The 20,632-nt window shown below is 47.7% G+C and overlaps 2 protein-coding genes across 5 annotated transcripts in view; one reads left to right on the top strand and one right to left on the bottom strand.

Moving 5' to 3' along the window:
* Positions 1–85: 85 nt before the first annotated feature.
* On the bottom strand, positions 86–3,869 carry timm22 (translocase of inner mitochondrial membrane 22 homolog (yeast)). The gene is made up of 4 exons (XM_018755347.2): positions 2,696–3,869; positions 1,973–2,169; positions 1,612–1,684; positions 86–498 (listed from the first exon to the last, which is right to left on the bottom strand). The coding sequence occupies exons 1-4, from the start codon at positions 2,934–2,936 to the stop codon at positions 422–424; spliced, it is 588 nt and encodes a 195-aa protein (XP_018610863.1). The 5' UTR covers positions 2,937–3,869; the 3' UTR covers positions 86–421.
* Positions 3,870–12,952: 9,083 nt separating this feature from the next.
* Positions 12,953–20,632, top strand: part of specc1 (sperm antigen with calponin homology and coiled-coil domains 1) — a 127,219-nt gene continuing 119,539 nt past the window's right edge. For all 4 annotated transcript variants that reach the window (XM_018755466.2, XM_018755468.2, XM_018755470.2 and 1 more), the window contains exon 1: positions 12,953–12,992. The gene's annotated coding sequence lies outside the window, so the exon portion shown is untranslated. The remainder of the gene's footprint in view (positions 12,993–20,632) is intronic.

The raw sequence follows: 20,632 nt of genomic DNA, 5'->3' as shown, positions 1-20,632 counted from the left end.
TTAATATGATTAAAAGGGAGGAAAAACATGTATTTTACTTCCATTGGGAAGGTATTGAGTATACTGTATTAAGGGTAAATGTTGATGTGAACCTTTTTTTTTTTTTTTTTAGGAAAATAAAAAGGGTAACAAGTTTCCTTGCTTGCTTATCCATGCTTTTCTTACACACAGCACTGAACATCATTTCAACAGCATGAAGAAAGACTTAAAATGTACATGACATGTTTTAAGATTTTAGGAACTGAGTTGCATGTGTTTGTCTTCCCTCAGCACCCTATACATGGTCCTCCCTTCTTGGATCCTGATAGGCCAAGGGTGCCAACAGATTCAATGCAGCAGCTGCCCAAATGTCCTCCAGCAATAATGGGCAACAGACAGTCAGAGGAAGGGTCACCGCAGGGGGCAAGTCTAGGCATTGGGCTCATCGTAGGTAGTACTCTATTGCAGCAGAAAATGCAGCAAAGCCTCCGCAGCCCAGTACTCCTGCCTTCAGGCCAGCTGTTGGGGAGGGGGGAGGGATGTCAAAGCAGGTACCATTCACAGTAAAAGAGCCATTACTGTCACACAGTACAGTACATGGGTATGAGTGGGCAGTGGAGCAGCTCTGCAGAATGTTAAATTTGGCTGGCACAGGCAGAGCCACAACATTACACCGCTGTGCTTTTACACAGAAGTCACTATACGTGAGTACCACACACATCCATCTAACCTATACACTCATCCCTCATTGTTCTGGTGTGACAGACACTCTGCTTTATTATTTAATGACTTCCTTAAGATTGTCCATGTAAATAATCATAGTATGTTTATGAAAGTTTTGTTTGTTTATATACAACAAAACTTCCACAACCAGTTCCCATTTACCTTACAGACCCAGGCTGTGTTCTGTGAGGGGTCTGAACACCATCATTAGCATAAAATATAAGGAAATAAGAAAATTCATTCTAACCTCTTTTTAAATGTATACTTTAAAAAAAAAAGACAAAATTGTGAGGAAGCTGTGGCACCATTGTTTCTGCTAATACCGTGAGTGCAATTTGTGATTGACACTTTCAAAAGTGCCAGATTAATTAAATTTAAGAATGACTAACAAAAAAGTAAAGCAAAAATTTTACTATATTACACTACTTTTTCCTTACAATGTTAGGAATAATTTATGGTGATTTTGGAATAAACTCAGAATGGGCTTAAAAGGAATTGAATATTTCCCAACAAAATTTAATGGAATAAGTCATTTGTCTGCTTCTCCATATTCAGCATTTTCATGAACAAACTGGATTGATTAATGGGGGATATGTGTATTAACTTTTTGAAAATGGTGCCAAAATGTGGTGTGGATGCCTTATGTTGGTCTGCACTGGTCAGATGTTCACTCTGCACTTTATCCAAAACAACTTTGTTTACTTCATTTACACAGAAATATTTTAATGGAGACTTTTGGGATTAACACCCTATTCCCTCCCTGCACTTGTGGTTAAATGTCTGTGTCCTTAACTATGGTGCTTCCTCTTGCTGGTGCACTAAACCAGAGAGACCAATACAGAAAATGTGGCCACAGAATTTATCTAAAATATAATGCATGCAACTGTTTTACTGAGATACGATACATACCCCGGAATCCAATGGCCCCCCCAGTAACACAGCCACTGTACACAGCATTCTTCCAGTCGGACTTGCCTCTGTGCTGGTGGAGGGGGGAGAATTGAACGGAAGAAATGACTCCCAATATTGTAAGAATTTTGTAATGTATAAACTTAGGCTTTAAGTTGCCTGGAACATGACAAGTAACAGCTAAATAAGCATATTTAATAATAAGCTCAAAAGCCAGTGTTGCCAACATTTCCAAGCCACTGCAAAGTGACTTGGCCCAAGACTACGGGGACTGCAGCATCAGGACACTTCTGGGACCAGCTCAGGGCTCCACTCCGGATTCGGGTTCAACTGAGAGCCACCATAAAGCACCTTAACTTACTGATTCAATAATGCACTCAGTGCAGGAGAACATTGCACCCACGATGGCAAAGTTTTTGGCATACGACATTCCTCTCTGGCCCATGTCCCTCAGCACCTCCCTGGCAGTCGGGGTCCTCATCGGGTCTTTGGGGTCAAACCCAACATTGGAATCAATGCCTGCTGTGAAGACTCCAAAGGCTCCTCCGAGAACAAAGCCTGCAGCAGGAGATTGTGAACAGGTCACTCGCTAGTGGCACAGCAGCATCTTTCTGATCAGATTGTTGACACACACACAATATTACCCTTTAAATTTTCATTAATTTTTATAATTTAAGCCTTCAAGGCATCTTACAATGCTGAGGACACTACCCAGACAGCAGTGTAATACACTCACAATTTCTATTTAGAGGCATCAGTTCACCAGAACACCCTTGTAAACATGTGATCACATCAGTAATGACTCCATGGTTTTACTGGAAAAATGCCATGGAATCTCACCCATCAACCTTCTGCTTAAAGCAATTTAGTCCTTTTTGTGCCACCGGTCCCCCATGATTTACTCAAGGAAGCCGGGCACCGGGGCGGGAGGTGAGACTCGAACCAACAACCGACAGTATAAAATCCTGCTGGAGTGATTTAAGTCGGGCGCGTCTAAAGCGGACTGTTCAGACTTGATACTGATAGCCCTGCCGATCAATGACATTTGTAGCAGGAGCGCTGTGTGAGAAGGCGGTCTCTGTACCTCCAACACAGGCCAGGAGCGCTTTGAAAGCGCAGCTTTCCATCCCCTGCTCCATCATCTTCTGCTCATCCGACTTGTGGGGGCTCGGTAAACCGCCCATCACGGCCGGATTCAGCTCCTTCGCTTGTCTCCTGTCTCCGATCAGATGCTCTAGGATTAGGCTATACTGCAACTGCCCGCCATCGGGACTCGAACCTATCGACATTGCACTGGTTTCCGCGTTTTGTGAGGACGCCGCCATGACGGTCTTTCAACGTGAAGCTTCCGATTGTCGGCTTGTAGCACAGATAAGCACATTCGATACAATTTGAACAAAAAATTCAAACCAAAATGGGCTATTTAACATTTAGAGCGTTTGACACTGTTGAAACTTAGTCTGAACTACTTACTTTTTTTTTGTGCCGCTCTGGAAAAAAATATGACATATGTACATTAACTCAACCAAAACAGATTCGACATGGTTAGAAAGACGCGTTCACCATAACACGAGTGGAAACGCCGCTGAGGGGCGACAGGCGACGCGGTATGGTTGCCGATGTATGGAATACAGTACAGTACCTGTATTTAACGTATATTTACTGCATACTGGTTACTTAAATTAAAAACCATACACCAATGATATTATAAAAACGCGACTTTCTGATTCTGTCAGATCCATTATATCTTAAGGAAAATTATCACACGTCTTTCCGGCCGTTGCGTTGTTCTTATAATTTACTGGGTCTCGCAATCGGATCGCATCACGTTCACAACTAGGCTAATGCATGTCTACAAAGAACAGAAAGTGTAGCGTGCTGCGCTCCGCCGGGTTCGAATGGATCGCAGGACACACGGACAGCGTTCATTATGAACCTTATCAGAACACCGGCACAGCGAGAGACAGAGTGGCGCGACGCGCATAGAAATAACCTTGCTTAACAGCCGGAGGTAGGGATCAAACCTGCAGCCCTTGTTTGGATCCAAAGGTAGTAACTCTAACTATTATGCTACCAGTCCTTTTTTTCCCCCTTTAAAATGGAGGACCTGCACCTCATCCAGTCTGCCCACCTAGCCTAGGCTCTTCACACTGACCAGCAGACACTCATCCCCTTAATTCCCCGTAACGGGTTGCATGTACACACACATTTTCCGAACTGCTTCTCCCATACGAGGTCGCGGAGTCTATCCGGCAACACGGGCGTAAGGCCGGAGGGGACGCACCCAGGACGGGACGCCGGTCCGTCGCAAGGTACCCCCAGCAGGACTCGAACCCCAGACCCACGGGAGAGGAGGACCTGGTCCAACCCACTGCACCACCACGGGTTGAATGTATTTAATTCACATTTTTACCCATATCTTAAACAGCATGCACAAAAAGAAATACTAAGTATAATATAAAATGATAAACCCCACCAGTCAGTGGTAGTATTAGAGGGTTCACACCCTCATCAACTGCTGTAGTAATCTTGAGCAAAGTATTTATCCTGAATTACTTAGCATATCAATGGGTAAATGATTGTAACCACACACACACACACACACCATCTGAACCGCTTGTCCCATACAGGGTCACAGAGCCTAACCTGGCAACATACGGCATAAGGCTGGAGGGGACACACCCAGGACAGGACACCAGTCTGTCGCAAGAGCAGGACTTGAACCCCAGACCTACGGGAGAGAAGGACCTAGTCCAACCCACTGCACCCTCCTGATTGTAACTATCTTAAGTTAAAAATAAATAGATGCTAATGAAAGGGCTACTTAAATGTGGCATGTCATCTAATAAGTAAATTGGGTGGCACAGCGAGTAGCGCTGCTGTCTCACAGCGCCTGGGTGGTGTGAGAGAACGTGGCTTCGATCCCTGCTCAGTCTGTGTGGAGTTTGCATGTTCTCCCCGTGTCTGCATGAGTTTCCTCTGGGTGCTCTGGTTTCCTCCCACAGTCCAAAGACATGCTGTTCAGGTTCCCCCATAGTATGTGAGTGTGTTTCACTGATGCATGGATGAGTAACCCCTTGTAAGTAGTGTATCTAGCAATGTAGTCACCTTGGTGAATAAGGTGTGTGAGCTACTCACCCTACATAATATCTGTTGTAAGTTGCTTTGGACAAAAGTGTCTGCTAAGTGAATAAATGTAAATTGTAAAAGTTATTAAATATTTAAAAAACTTTACACTTGATGTTAAATACACATAACACACAACTGAAACACAATACATACAGACACACGGCTTTCAACCAAAAGAGGCCTCCAGCTGTTCCTTTGCTTCTGAGTAACCCCACTGTGTGACATCCTTCTCCATCCTGAAAATAAGGCCAGCCCAGATTTTATAGAAAACCCCCTGGATACCCAAGTCTACCTCTGTCTGGACAAGCTGGGTTCTCATTTCCCAAAGTATTTGCTTGGTCACACAGATCACCAGTCATGTCTGGATGGCTACTGATTTCTGGATATGAGGGTTCAACCCCCCAATAATTTGATGTATGTCAAAATAAACTGTAGACTGATCTTGCTGCACAGGCATGCCGTTGAGTGGCAGACCTCCCATGCCTGTCCACAGTCCCAAAATGAGTGTACAAGAGTTTAATTCTTGCTACACTGGAGTCTTGGGTACAGTATGTTGTTGGTCAGGTTGTGCCTGTACAGGACCACTCTGACTGGAAACTTATTTTACAAGCAGCACCTCTTTTTTGATCCTCTCCTCTTGATCAGGGCTTTGTATATTTACATTTATTCATTTAGCTGATGCTTTTCTCCAAAGCAACTTACAACAGATATTATGTAGGGTGAGTAGCTCACACACTCTTCCGTGAACCGCCACCTTCCCGTGGTGGAGGGGTTTGAGTGCCTGAATGAGTCCAGGAGCTATGTTGTCTGGGGCTATATGCCCCTGGTAGGGTCTCCCATGGCAGACAGGTCCTGGATGACAGACGAGACAAAGCGCGGTTCAAAAACCCCTTATGAAGAAAAAATCAAGGCTTTCGTTTACCCCGCCCGGTATGGGGTCACCGGGGCCCCACCCTGGAGCCAGGCCTGGGGGGGGGGGCTCGCATGCGAGCGCCTGGTGGCCAGGTCTATGCCCACGGGGCCTGGCCGGGCTCAGCCCGAAGCCACGACGTGGAGCCGCTCTTCGGTGGGCTCACCACCTGCCGGAGAAACCGTAAGGGGCCGGTGCATTGTGATTTGGGCAGTGGTCGGGGCTGAGTGCCCGGCCGACCCAAACCTCGGGCGCCAACTCTGGTTTTTGGGACTGGGAATGTCAGCTCACTGGCGGGGAAGGAGCCTGAGCTGGTGCGGGAAGTTGAGAGATACCATCTAGATATAGTCGGGCTCACTTCCACTCACAGCTTGGGTTCTGGAACCACTCTTCTCGATCGAGGGTGGACTCTCCACTATTCTGGCGTTGCCCAGGGTGAGAGGCGGCAGGCAGGTGTGGGCTTATTAATAGCCCCCCAGTTCAGCCGCCATGTGTTGGAGTCTACCCTGGTGAATGAGACGGTTGTCTCCCTACGCCTTCGGGTCAGGGAACGGTCTCTCACTGTCGTTTGTGCTTATGCGCCTAGCGGCAGTGTAGAGTACCCGGCCTTTTTAGAGTCCCTGGAGGGCGTGCTGGAAAGCGCTCCCACTGGGGACTCTGTCGTTCTACTGGGGGACTTTAACGCCCACGTGGGTAGCGACAGTGATACCTGGAGGGGCGTGATTGGGAGGAACGGCCTCCCTGATCTGAACCCGAGCAGTGAGTTGTTATTGCATTTCTGTGCTAGTCGCGGTTTATCCATAACGAACACCATGTTCATGCATAAGGGTGTCCACCAGTGCACTTGGCACCAGGACACCCTAGGTCGGAGGTCGATGATCGACTTTGTAGTCGTTTCTTCTGACCTTCGTCCATATGTCTTGGACACTCGGGTGAAGAGAGGGGCTGAGCTGTCAACTGATCACCACCTGGTGGTGAGTTGGATTCGATGGCGGGGGAAAAAGCTGAACAGACCTGGCAGGCCCAAACGCATAGTGAGGGTCTGTTGGGAACGTTTGGCGGAGGCCCCTGTCAGAGAGGTCTTCAACTCCCACCTCCGACAGAGCTTCAGCCAGGTCCCGAGGGAGGCGGGGGACATCGAGTCTGAATGGACTATGTTCCACGCCTCCATTGTCGGGGCGGCGGTTCGGAGCTGCGGCCATAAGGTCTCTGGCGCCTGTCGCGGCGGCAATCCCCGAACACGGTGGTGGACACCGGAAGTAAGGGATGCCGTCAAGCTGAAGAAGGAGTTCTATTGGGCCTGGCTGGCTCGTGGGACTTCTGAAGCAGCTGACAGGTACCGACGGGCCAAACGGAGCGCGGCTCTGGCAGTCGCCGCGGCAAAAACTCGGGCTTGGGAGGAGTTCGGTGAGGCCATGGAGGAAGACTTTCGGTCGGCCTCAAAGAGATTCTGGCAAACTGTCCGGCGACTCAGAGGGGGGAAGCGGTGTTCCACGAACGCTGTTTACAGTGGAAGTGGTGCGCTGCTGACCTCAGCTGAGGATATCCTCGGGCGGTGGAAGGAGTACTTTGAGGATCTCCTCAATCCCTCCGACACGCCTTCCGTAGAGGAAGCTGAGGCTGGGGACTTGGAGGGGGACTCGTCCATTACCCTGGCTGAAGTTGCTGAGGTAGTCAAAAAACTCCTCGGTGGCAAGGCTCCGGGGGTGGATGAGATCCGCCCCGAGTTTCTCAAGTCTCTGGATGTTGTGGGGCTGTCTTGGCTGACACGCCTCTGCAGCATCGCGTGGAGTTCGGGAACGGCGCCTCTGGACTGGCAGACCGGGGTGGTGGTCCCTCTTTTTAAGAAGGGGGACCGGAGATTGTGTTCCAACTACAGGGGGATCACACTCCTTAGCCTCCCTGGGAAAGTCTATGCCAGGGTACTGGAAAGGAGAATCCGACCGATAGTCGAACCTCGGATTCAGGAGGAGCAATGCGGTTTTCGCCCTGGCCGTGGAACACTGGACCAGCTCTATACCCTCACTAGGGTGCTGGAGGGTTCGTGGGAGTTTGCCCAACCAGTCCACATGTGTTTTGTGGACCTGGAGAAGGCATTCGACCGTGTCCCTCGTGGCATCCCGTGGGGGGTACTTCGGGATTATGGGGTTCGGGGCTCGTTGCTACGGGCTGTTCGTTCCCTGTATGACCGGAGCAGGAGCTTGGTTCGCATTGCCGGCAGTAAGTCAGACCTGTTCCCGGTGCATGTTGGACTCCGCCAGGGCTGCCCTTTGTCACCGATTCTGTTCATTATCTTTATGGACAGAATTTCTAGGCGCAGTCAGGGAACAGAGGGTGTCTGTTTTGGTGGCCGCGAGATCTCGTCTCTGCTTTTTGCGGACGATGTGGTCCTGTTGGCTTCATCAAGTCAAGACTTGCAGCGTGCACTGGGGAGGTTTGCAGCCGAGTGCGAAGCGGCGGGGATGAGAATCAGCACCTCCAAATCCGAGGCCATGGTTCTCAGTCGGAAAAAGGTGGATTGCCCCCTCCGGGTTAGGGGGGAGTTGCTCCCTCAAGTGGAGGAGTTCAAGTATCTCGGGGTCTTGTTCACGAGTGAGGGAAAAATGGAGCGGCAGGTTGACGGACGGATCGGTGCGGCGTCCGCAGTAATGCGGTCATTGTACCGGTCTGTTGTGGTGAAGAGGGAGCTGAGTCGTAAGGCGAAGCTCTCAATTTACCGGTCGATCTACGTTCCTACCCTCACCTATGGTCATGAACTCTGGATCATGACCGAAAGAATGAGATCGCGGATACAAGCGGCAGAAATGAGTTTCCTCCGCAGAGTGGCTGGGCGCACCCTTAGGGATAGGGTGAGGAGCTCAGTCACCCGGGAGGAGCTCGGAGTAGAGCCGCTGCTCCTCCGCATCGAGAGGAGCCAGTTGAGGTGGCTCGGGCATCTGTTCCGGATGCCTCCTGGACGCCTCCCTGGGGAGGTGTTCCGGGCTTGTCCCACTGGGAGGAGGCCTCGGGGCAGACCCAGGACACGTTGGAGAGACTATGTCTCCCGGCTGGCCTGGGAACGCCTTGGGGTTCCCCCAGAGGAACTGGAGGAGGTGTGCAGGGAGAGGGAAGTCTGGAGGACTCTGCTCAGACTGCTGCCCCCGTGACCCGGCCCTGGATAAAAGCGGAGGAAGATGGATGGATGGATGGATGGATGGAGTAGCTCACACACCTTATTCACCAAGGTGACTACATTGCTAGATACACTGGGGTTACTCATCCATGCATCAGTGAAACACATTCACATACTGTGGGGGAACCTGAACAGCATGTCTTTGGACTGTGGGAGGAAACCAGAGCACCCAGAGGAAACTCATGCAGACACGGGGAGAACATGCAAACTCCACACAGACTGAGCAGGGATCGAAGCCACGTTCTCTCACACCACCCAGGCGCTGTGAGACAGCAGCGCTACTCGCTGTGCCACCCAATAATGTTAATAATTAGTAATTTTAGTCTGCCCACAATTATTTATACAGCTGGGTAATTTGACTGGAGCAATTTAGGGTCTAAAGGCAGCAGCTCTAACCACTATGCTACCAGCTGTCCATATTTACATTTACTCATTTACCTGATGCTACTCTCCAAAGCAACTTAAAACGTTAAGTTACTTCCAATTATTGCATATTGTATAAGGCCCTGTGCTTCAGGAAGGTCTCTGCCTCAACCCCGGCTGCCACTTGCTTCATTTTACAGTATCGCTATAGTGAGCAGGCCAGGTCTCAGCATTTGGCCTAGGACTTCACCAGATGACGCATCGGCAGGGTCAACTAGTCAGAGCTGCCAGACGGTTACATACCTAGGAAAGGAAAAGAGAAAATCCAGTACAGATGCTCCTTGACTTTTCGATGGTGAGCTGGCAATAGACATTCGGTAGAATCTGTACTTCGAATTTTGAATTTTTCCAGTGTAAGCAATATGTGGTGTGATACTCTCTCGCGATGCTGGGTAGCAGCAGCATCCACATCTCCCAGTCTGCCACACGGTCGCTATACAGATACACCCCTGTATCTACATTGTGTTTTGTGCAACCATAATGTCACAGAAATGCCCATCTGTGTCTCCTGCTACTGGTGGGAAGAAGAAGAGGAGAGAAATTACTCTTGAGGAGAAACTCAAGATAATTGCCCAGCATGACACTGGCAAGCCCGTAATTACCATCACATGTATGCTAGACTATGATGTTCGGTAGGTTAGGTGTATTAAATGCATTTTCATCTTACGATATTTTCAACTTAAGATGGGTTTCATGGAACGTAACCCCATCATAAATCAAGGACCACCTGTATGTATGAGGTATGTCATGCACATCCCTATCCCCAGCTCCGCCTTTGGAAGGTACCTGACCTCCTTCCTCACATTCTCATACTTGACCCCCCAGATGAGATCAAAAATATCTTTTGTAATCCCTCATTGCATGGTACAGTGCAAGGGGTACACCTGCAGAGGGTAGAGCAACGTGGAAAGAATGTTAACCTTCAAAGCTAACGTTTCTCATTTTAAGGAGGGGGATGTGGTCTTCTACAAGCCCATTTTCGGCTTGAGTGTGGTCAAGCGGTCTTCCAGATTAGCTTTGGCGACACCATCTGAAAAGTAGATGACCCCTAACACTCCCCCAATACTGCATGCCATCCCCTCTATTTTTCTGGCCTTTCACCCTCTACTATCAAGTCTTTCCAGTTAATACAGGATGCTGCTGCACAAATTGTTCATGACCTCCCAAAGCATTCCCCTATATCCCCCTCCTCATCTCTCTCTGTTGGCTTCCTGCAGCTGCCCGCATCAAGTTCAAGACCCTGGTTACAACACCAACAGATCTGCTCCCCGATACCCATAAGAGTTGATCACTCACTATACCCCAACAGACTGCTATGCTCCTCCACCTCTGCCTCACCCCACACTCACTTCTTCTTGCTGAATACAAGGAAAGGAGAGAGTTGGAGTTTATTTGGGGTGAAGCTTCCCAGAGAAGTGATGTATCACTTCATGCACAAGAGGTCCAAAAATCAAATGTACAAGGGTTTTTGGTTCTGACTCCAAGTGGTGGAATGAATTCCCTCTCTCACTCAAAACTGTTAAGTTTATCAAAGCTCTTCTCTTACCGATTCACTTTACTTCTGATCTCCTGTGTGTTCCAGAAAAATGTACTGTTAGGGTTTTTTTTTTTTTTTTTTTAATTAAACATGTGAATATCTGCATCCAAATCTCTCCTTCTCTTGGTGTAACTGAGTTTTTCTATTGTTCTCTGAGATGTACTTCATTTGAGAAAAGTGTCTATAAATGTATTGTAGATGTACAGTACAAGCCCAATTCCAGAAAAAGTTGAAAGTACAGAAAATACTAATAAAAACAAAAAGGATTGCTTTGTAAATTTACTTTGACTTGTATTCAAATAAACAGTATAAAGACAAGGTATTTTCATGTTTTACCTAATCAGCTGCATTGTTTATGAAGATATACATTTATTCTGAAATTGATGCCTGCAACACATTCCAAAGAAGTTCGGACAGTTGAGTGTTTATCACTGTAACATCACCATGTCTTTTAATAACACTTAACGATTTGAGCACTGAAGACACCAGTTGGTTAAGTTCAGCAAGCAGAATTTTCCCTATTCATCCTTTATACCAGTCTTCAGCTGTGCAATTGTACTGGGCCTTCATTGCCGTATTTTGCGCTTCATAATGTGCCATACATTCTCAATCAGAGACAGGTCAGGACGGCAGGCCAGCCAATCTAATACCTGCACTCTCTGCTTACCTAGCCATGCACTTGTAATGTGGACAGAATGTAGTCTGATATTGTCCTGCTGGAAAATGCAGGGAAATCCCTGGAAAAGATGGCATCTTGATAGCACCATATGTTGTCCAAAATTTGTACATATCTTTCTGTATTAATGGTGCCCTCCCAGAAGTGCAAGTTATCCATGTAATGGACACTTGACACACCCCCATACCATGGCAGATGCTGACTTGTGGACCTGGCGCTGATTACAGCTTGGATGGTCCTTTTCCTCTTTGGCTCGGAGAACATCACTGTTGTTTTTTCATCTTAATCTTTCATCTTAAATGTTGACTCTTCAAACTACAAAACACGATTCTACTGTGCTACTGGACATCTCAGTTAAGACTGAGCCCAGAGCAGTCAGCGGCGCTTCTGGACAGTGTTAACATACGGTTTCTGCTTTGCATGGTAAAGCCTTAAAGCCTTATCCGTTTTGTTTTTATTAGCATTCTCCATACTGTCCCAACTTTTTTGGAAATGGGGTTCTATGTATGAGAAATTGTTCATGATCTGAAAGTGCTTTATTATGTGGTAAATTTCCGAAAAACTTTATTCACGTAATTTTCTTTGATATTTGTTTTAATTAATGTATACTTCTGCAGTATTTCATATCCTTAAAGTTGAAAATGGTAGTTATATTTTCCAGTAATGTATGTGTATATGTAGCTATTGTACTAGGGTGGGGGGTGAGGTTCCTGTGTAGTGACCGCCGTGCGACCACTGTCTGGCTCGCCAGGCAGGAAGTCGCTGCAAACTGCCTCTCCTACACTACTGCATCCATAGAAACACCTTCTTGTCGGTCCCCCCCCACTTTCACAGAGTTTGCTACGTTGTGGCGCGACTGAGTGTCCGGCAGTATAACTGGATGGGTAGGCTGGACTCGTTAGCCTTGGTTGGCAGCCAGCCTAAGAGAAGGACAACTGTGACTCCACACCCAGGCAGATGAAGCTCGTTAGTCCTGTCAGGCCATCCATCTAGGAGAAAGACACTCCAGCATAACACCTATGACCTGGGGACCTCGCCGTCACCGTCTCAGCTTGCTAGGTCATGGCAGACAAACCCTAGATGTAAAGGGTGGGGCCAGCACACTGCACTCCACCTAAAAACTCCACTATGCAGGCTCGAAGGGCACACCCACATCTATGATCAACATTCCTGCAGCAGACGTAGACAACCCTCTTCCCTAAATCTTCGTTTGCGAAACCAAGCCCGTACATACAGTACTGTATTACATATAATAGCTTTCACCTATCGGTACACTATGCCTGAGTTTTTTACTTTTTTTTTTACTTGAAGAATACCATTAAGTCTGTCTTTTATTTAACTGTACAACATAAAAATCCACACACAAGAATCCCACAGAAGTACTTGTTGAGTTTGAGCCGGATTCACAGAGAAAACTACACATCCCAGATGACCATGCGGGCACTGCAGTCTTTACCAGCCTCTTGCGCGCGCCCTCTGTTGAGAAGCGGTGCTCCTCCACAACGTCGCGCTGCGCGTCAGCGACTTTGAACAGGTGAGGAGAAGAATTATGTCTTTAATTTTTGATGTTTTCATTCGTTGTGTTATTATGCTGATGCCGTGTACTTTTGTACGTGTCTGTTAAAGTGTGCGTTTTGTCTACGAGCCCTGGCATGCATTGTAGCCGTAAGCTGAGGTGAGCTGGAGTGTCGTAGATTCAGTATAACTAATACTAGTCTAGTGAGAGAGAGAGAGAGAGAGAGAGAGAGAGAGAGAGAGAGAGAGAGAGAGAGCGAGAGAGAGGCTGTCAGCCAGCTATACACATCCCACTAAAGAAGTATTTCCGGTAAAATTCTCACCTCTTCGACTGTGTGTACAGTAAAAATACTGCAGCAGTGTGTTCCTTTAATTATCATCTTGTCGCACTGACTGTGTTAATAATAATTATTAATGATAAGTCGCCAACATCACATGACGTGTTTGCAGTGCTCTATATGTTGATCTACGGGTGAAGTACCTGCACATCACCCTTCTTATGCTGACTATATCTGTCTGTGGTGAACTTGGCTGCACACCAATCATGGTACCTTGTTGATGGCACGACTTCTTGAGTTTCTGAGTTCTTCCATCGCCACACTTCACCCAACAGCAGCACAGGATAACACCTTGGGTAAATTACTTTATTTGCAGAATGCCACCAATTTTTGTATGAAGTTTAGTGAAGCATTTACAGGGCCTGTTAGGCAAATGATCAATATAAGATTAGTGTATGATTACTGTGTATTAGATCTGCAGGTCCAACCTCCAGACATTTTTCATCAAATAGCTTGCCTATTGATAGATCCAACAAACTATTCTTCTTGAAGAGAAATAAAATCTAAATGTCCCATAGATGTAAAAGCTAATATTTAAAGAGATCCTTGCTTCCTTCCAGTCTGCTGTCTCACAAAAACTTTTTCTTCACAATAAATTTCAGTCCGCCTCCCAAATTCTGACTGTTTTTACAGATATTTTTTTTTCTTCTGCCATGTCTTCCCATGACTTTACCTCTGAGGATGTTGCCTCCTTCTTCAAAGACATAACTAATGTGTTTACCAGCAAATGGCCTCTGTTGTCCTCCTCCTTCCATGCCATGACTTACAACAAGGCCTCCATCCCTGCATTCCAAACCATCTCTAACATTGACCCCTCTGGCCTCCTGCTTTCTCTCCACCTGTGCTCTTGATCCTATTTCTTCTCCTTGTTTACACACCCTTTTTCAAAGCTTATCCTGTTTATTTAATTTATTTCATTCCCCACTTTCCCCTGGATGCTTCCCATCGATTTACAAAACTGCTCAAATCTCAGCTCATTGAAGAAACCACCTTTAGAGTTAGGGTCTAAACCCTAACTCATTTTACAATTATAGACTAGTGTCTCTTTTTCCCTTACTTTTCAGAACCCTTGAAGACATGCATTACAATTACTTATTTGCATTCCTCCATTCTCTTTGATGGATTCCAGCTCTTGACCTTCTTGAATCAAGGTCAGTCGGTCTTTCAACCAAAACTGTCCTCTTTGCTTTATCCAGATGCTCTGTATTCTGCAAGAGCAGTCTTGCTCTTCTCAGGTCTCAAAATCCTCAGCCTCTCTGCTGTATTTGACAGAGTCAACTACTACATTCTCTTAACCTCACCAGAACAGCATGGAATAAAAGGGGCATTGGTGAAATAGTTTGACACATGATCTACACATGTGATAGATCTAAGCAGTTGAACTGTCAGGGCTGCTTCTCTCACCCTCAGTCTCCCTCAGTGGATGTTTCACAAGGCTTGGTGCTGGGCCACTTACTTTTCCTCATCTGTACCTCTTCCCTTAGCCCCATCATTGTGTGTAACAAATGACACACTTCTTCCTCTTTTTTTCCCATGCCAACAAATATATTTTCTCACATTCAACATGTTTCTCTGAAGTCTTCTCCTGAATGACTGACTCAGCATTTCTAAGACTGAAATCCTTCAGCTGTCTGCTTGTTCTTTCAAACGTAAAGGACTATCAGACTGGACAGCTTATGCATCTCATCCTCCTTTCATAGTCAACCACCTGGAAGTAACAACTGACTCAGGTCTCTGCTTTTCACAACAAATTGAAGCTATAACAAGATGTTACAGATACCTTTACAAAATTTTGAATCTGCCAGTACTTCACACACAGTCTGAAACCGCTTGCGTGGCAAACCGGAGCCTAACCCGGCAACACAGGGTGCAAGGAACACACCCAGGACGGGACGCCAGTCCGTCGAAAGGCACCCCATGCAGGACTTGAACCCCAGACCCGCCAAAGAGCGGGATCCAGCCAAGCCCGCAGCACCACCACACTCCCCTACCTCACATAACACTTTACCCAACTCCTGGTCCAAGCTATGGTGATATTTCTCCGGAACTACTGCAGCTTTTGCTTTCTGGTCTTCTGACCTCAGCGATAAATTTACAACTGCTCCAGAATGCCATGGCATGGGTTGTGTTTGACCTGCCAAAGCATTTCCACTTGTCTCCTATCCCTGTCTCTTTGTCTTGACCACCTGTTCAACTTTCTGGTTGCAGCCTACAAGGTAGTCAAAGGATCAATACCCCAATAGCTACAGGACCTTATCAATCCCTAAACTCTAGAAATAGCACTGCAGTCCTCCATTTCTGGCTGCTTGCTTGTTCTACTCACAAGGAGACCAAAACTGAAAACCTGTCACTTCTTACTTTTGACTCCAGTGTGAGCAAACAGTCTCCCCCTCTCTCCCTCACAACTGCTGAAATCTGCTCAGCATTCAGATGTCTCAAAAACCATTTCTTTAACCATGTATCTCCTTAGCTCACACACACACTGGCAGAAACCGCTTGTCCCGAGCGGGGTCGCAGCAAACCGGAGTCTAACCTGGCAAAACAGGGTGCAAGGCTGGAGGGGGAGGGGACACACCCAAGATGGGACGTCAGTCCGTCAAAGGTATCCCAAGCAGGACTCGAACCCCAGACCCACCAGAGAGCAGGGCCCGGCCAAGCCCGCCGCACCCCCAACCCCCCTGCTCTCCTTTTCTCCAGTTATGTAAATTACTCTCACTGTGATTATCTATGAATTTCCTATATAAATGCCTCATCTATAGGCAGACACTTCATTAATGTCTGCCAGCTAAACAGCAGTATCAAACATACAAGATGTGATTTGATATTCCTGTGTCTCTACCTAAATGTTTGCCTGTCTTTGTGTGTTGTGGAATGCACTTTTTGTATAGTTTTTAGAGAAAAGCATCTTCCAAGTGTATAAATGTAAAAGTATATGATCACTGTATATAATCAGCATAATATCAGTGTGTGACAAAAAAGCATTGACATCTTTTAAATTGTTTTCTGAAGGCTAATAAATCTTGTTACTTAGCACATTGCTTTATAGATGCATCATAAATTAACAACTTCTCTGCAACAAACAGAATTTCCAATCTGTTAATGAAAATCCAGGAAAACTCAGACTTGTCTAAAGTTAAACTATTTGCTTCTGTTTGTTTAACTGTGGGTTATGCAAATTGGTGGTCTGCTCCTTAATAACTACGCCAGGAAGCAGATAAGAAATGGTTATGAAGTGAGGACCCTTCTTTACTTTCATTAGAACAGTTTTGACTTATAACTTGTAGCAGAAATAATTATCTCTATTTTGTTACATATGGTGAAAGATAGTTTACTTATTGCTGGCTGGGTTTTACTATGAAAATTTAAGGTGAAAACATATCTTCCCTAGAATGCTTCAGATTTGAACAGTAATAACAATAGAACCAAATGAATATAACGTGTTTTAATAATGGACTGCATTTTTTCATGAGCTGCTCTTGTACATATTAAAAAGTCTTTTTTCAAACTTTGATCAATCACAAATGATGTCTGTGGTAACTTCAGTTGCCTAGCTTTTAACAAGCCTTAAACCAGTCTTCACCTACTTGTATTTATTTTGACACTCCATATTTTAGAAACAAACATTAAAATTGAAATTTATTATCAAATTTTCAATAAAAATACACTCACAGTCTGAAACCACTTGTCCCAAGTGGGGTCGTGGCAAGCCGGAGCCTAACCCGGCAACGTGGGGTGCAAGGCTGGAGAGGGTGGGGGCACACACCCGGAATAGGACGCCAGTCTATCGCAAGGCACCCCAAGCAGGACTCGAACCCCAGACCCACCAGAGAGCAGGACCCAGCCAAACCCGCTACGCCAACACGCCCTCTAGTTCAATAAAAATCATTACTATAGTGTATCTGGGTTTAAATGATCTATAATCATTTGCATATAGATTTTAAATGTTTCTTTACAGCAGCTGAAAATTTAAATATTGATAAAAAGTGAAATAATGCAGAATTTAAAAAAAAGAAAAAATCTCAAACCACTATAAAAATTTAAATATTTTAAGTCAAACTGTGGTTTCCAGATAGATCTTTCTTATGGCTGTTAACCTTGCTCAAATGCATGTCATAGACATACCTGCAAGGTTTAAATCAAGTTTGATTCTTCCATGATGCTTTAAAAAATTAATATTAAAGATGAAGACAAGATAAGCCAATTTTTTTTTTTTTTTTTTTGGATATCTTAAAAATATCATTGTTTGCTCTGTAACTCCTACATCACCATGGGTTGTCATTTCTGTAATAGAATTATGTTGATCATGTAGAAAGTCTTAAGGAACTTAAAATAACATCAAAAATTTAAAAAGGCATTAAAGGGCCAAAGATCATCATCATCATCTTCCTCCGCTATCCGGGGCCGGGTCGCGGGGGCAGCAGTCTGAGCAGAGTCCTCCAGACTTCCCTCTCCCCGCACACCTCCTCCAGTTCCTCTGGGGAAACCCCAAGGCGTTCCCAGGCCAGCCGGGAGACGTAGTCTCTCCAATGTGTCCTGGGTCTGCCCCGAGGCCTCCTCCCAGTGGGACATGCCCGGAACATCTCCCCAGGGAGGCGTCCAGGAGACATCCGGAACAGATGCCCGAGCCACCTCAACTGGCTCCTCTCGATGCGGAGGAGCAGCGGCTCTACTCCGAGCTCCTCCCGGGTGACCGAGCTCCTCACCCTCTCCCTAAGGGTGCGCCCAGCCACTCTGCGGAGGAAACTTATTTCTGCTGCTTGTATCCGCGATCTCATTCTTTCGGTCATGATCCAGAGTTCATGACCATAGGTGAGGGTAGGAACGTAGATCGACCGGTAAATTGAGAGCTTCGCCTTACGACTCAGCTCCCTCTTCACCACAACAGACCGGTACAATGACCGCATTACTGCGGACGCCGCACCGATCCGTCTGTCAACCTGCCGCTCCATTTTTCCCTCACTCGTGAACGAGACCCCGAGATACTTGAACTCCTCCACTTGAGGGAGCAACTCCCCCCTAACCCGGAGGGGGCAATCCACCTTTTTCCGACTGAGAACCATGGCCTCGGATTTGGAGGTGCTGATTCTCATCCCCGCCGCTTCGCACTCGGCTGCAAACCTCCCCAGTGCACGCTGCAAGTCTTGACTTGATGAAGCCAACAGGACCACATCGTCCGCAAAAAGCAGAGACGAGATCTCGCGGCCACCAAAACAGACACCCTCTGTTCCCTGACTGCGCCTAGAAATTCTGTCCATGAAGATGATGAACAGAATCGGTGACAAAGGGCAGCCCTGGCGGAGTCCAACATGCACCGGGAACAGGTCTGACTTACTGCCGGCAATGCGAACCAAGCTCCTGCTCCGGTCATACAGGGAACGAACAGCCCGTAGCAACGAGCCCCGAACCCCATAATCCCGAAGTACCCCCCACGGGATGCCACGAGGGACACGGTCGAATGCCTTCTCCAGGTCCACAAAACACATGTGGACTGGTTGGGCAAACTCCCACGAACCCTCCAGCACCCTAGTGAGGGTATAGAGCTGGTCCAGTGTTCCACGGCCAGGGCGAAAACCGCATTGCTCCTCCTGAATCCGAGGTTCGACTATCGGTCGGATTCTCCTTTCCAGTACCCTGGCATAGACTTTCCCAGGGAGGCTAAGGAGTGTGATCCCCCTGTAGTTGGAACACAATCTCCGGTCCCCCTTCTTAAAAAGAGGTATCACCACCCCGGTCTGCCAGTCCAGAGGCGCCGTTCCCGAACTCCACGCGATGCTGCAGAGGCGTGTCAGCCAAGACAGCCCCACAACATCCAGAGACTTGAGAAACTCGGGGCGGATCTCATCCACCCCCGGAGCCTTGCCACCGAGGAGTTTTTTGACTACCTCAGCAACTTCAGCCAGGGTAATGGACGAGTCCCCCTCCAAGTCCCCAGCCTCAGCTTCCTCTACGGAAGGCGTGTCGGAGGGATTGAGGAGATCCTCAAAGTACTCCTTCCACCGCCCGAGGATATCCTCAGCTGAGGTCAGCAGCGCACCACTTCCACTGTAAACAGCGTTCGTGGAACACCGCTTCCCCCCTCTGAGTCGCCGGACAGTTTGCCAGAATCTCTTTGAGGCCGACCGAAAGTCTTCCTCCATGGCCTCACCGATCTCCTCCCAAGCCCGAGTTTTTGCCGCGGCGACTGCCAGAGCCGCGCTCCGTTTGGCCCGTCGGTACCTGTCAGCTGCTTCAGGAGTCCCATGAGCCAGCCAGGCCCGATAGAACTCCTTCTTCAGCTTGACGGCATCCCTTACTTCCGGTGTCCACCACCGTGTTCGGGGATTGCCGCCGCGACAGGCGCCAGAGACCTTATGGCCGCAGCTCCGAACTGCCGCCCCGACAATGGAGGCGTGGAACATAGTCCATTCAGACTCGATGTCCCCCGCCTCCCTCGGGACCTGGCTGAAGCTCTGTCGGAGGTGGGAGTTGAAGACCTCTCTGACAGGGGCCTCCGCCAAACGTTCCCAACAGACCCTCACTATGCGTTTGGGCCTGCCAGGTCTGTTCAGCTTTTTCCCCCGCCATCGAATCCAACTCACCACCAGGTGGTGATCAGTTGACAGCTCAGCCCCTCTCTTCACCCGAGTGTCCAAGACATATGGACGAAGGTCAGAAGAAACGACTACAAAGTCGATCATCGACCTCTGACCTAGGGCGTCCTGGTGCCAAGTGCACTGATGGACACTGTTATGCATGAACATGGTGTTTGTTATGGACAAACCATGACTAGCACAGAAATGCAATAACAACTCACTGCTCGGGTTCAGATCAGGGAGGCCATTCCTCTCAATCACGCCCCTCCAGGTGTCACTGTCGCTACCCACGTGGGCGTTAAAGTCCCCCAGTAGAACGACAGAGTCCCCAGTGGGAGCGCTTTCCAGCACGCCCTCCAGGGACTCCAAGAAGGCCAGGTACTCTACACTGCCACTAGGCGCATAAGCGCCAACGACAGTGAGAGACCGTTTCCTGACCCGAAGGCGCAGGGAGATGACCCTCTCATTCACCGGGGTAGACTCCAACACATGCCGGCTAAACTGGGGGGCTATTAATAAGCCCACACCCACCCGCCGCCTCTCACCCTGGGCAACGCCGGAATAGTGGAGAGTCCACCCTTGGTCGAGAAGAGTGGTTCCAGAACCCAAGCTGTGAGTGGAAGTGAGCCCGACTATATCTAGACGGTATCTCTCAACTTCCCGCACCAGCTCAGGCTCCTTCCCCGCCAGTGAGGTGACATTCCAAGTCCCACAAACCAGAGTTGGCGCCCGAGGTTTGGGTCGGCCGG

Source organism: Scleropages formosus, chromosome 4 (assembly GCF_900964775.1).
Source record: "Scleropages formosus chromosome 4, fSclFor1.1, whole genome shotgun sequence".
NCBI lineage: Eukaryota > Metazoa > Chordata > Actinopteri > Osteoglossiformes > Osteoglossidae > Scleropages > Scleropages formosus.
Note: the sequence above shows the minus strand (reverse complement) of the source record. Positions and strands in the feature narration are given on the sequence as shown.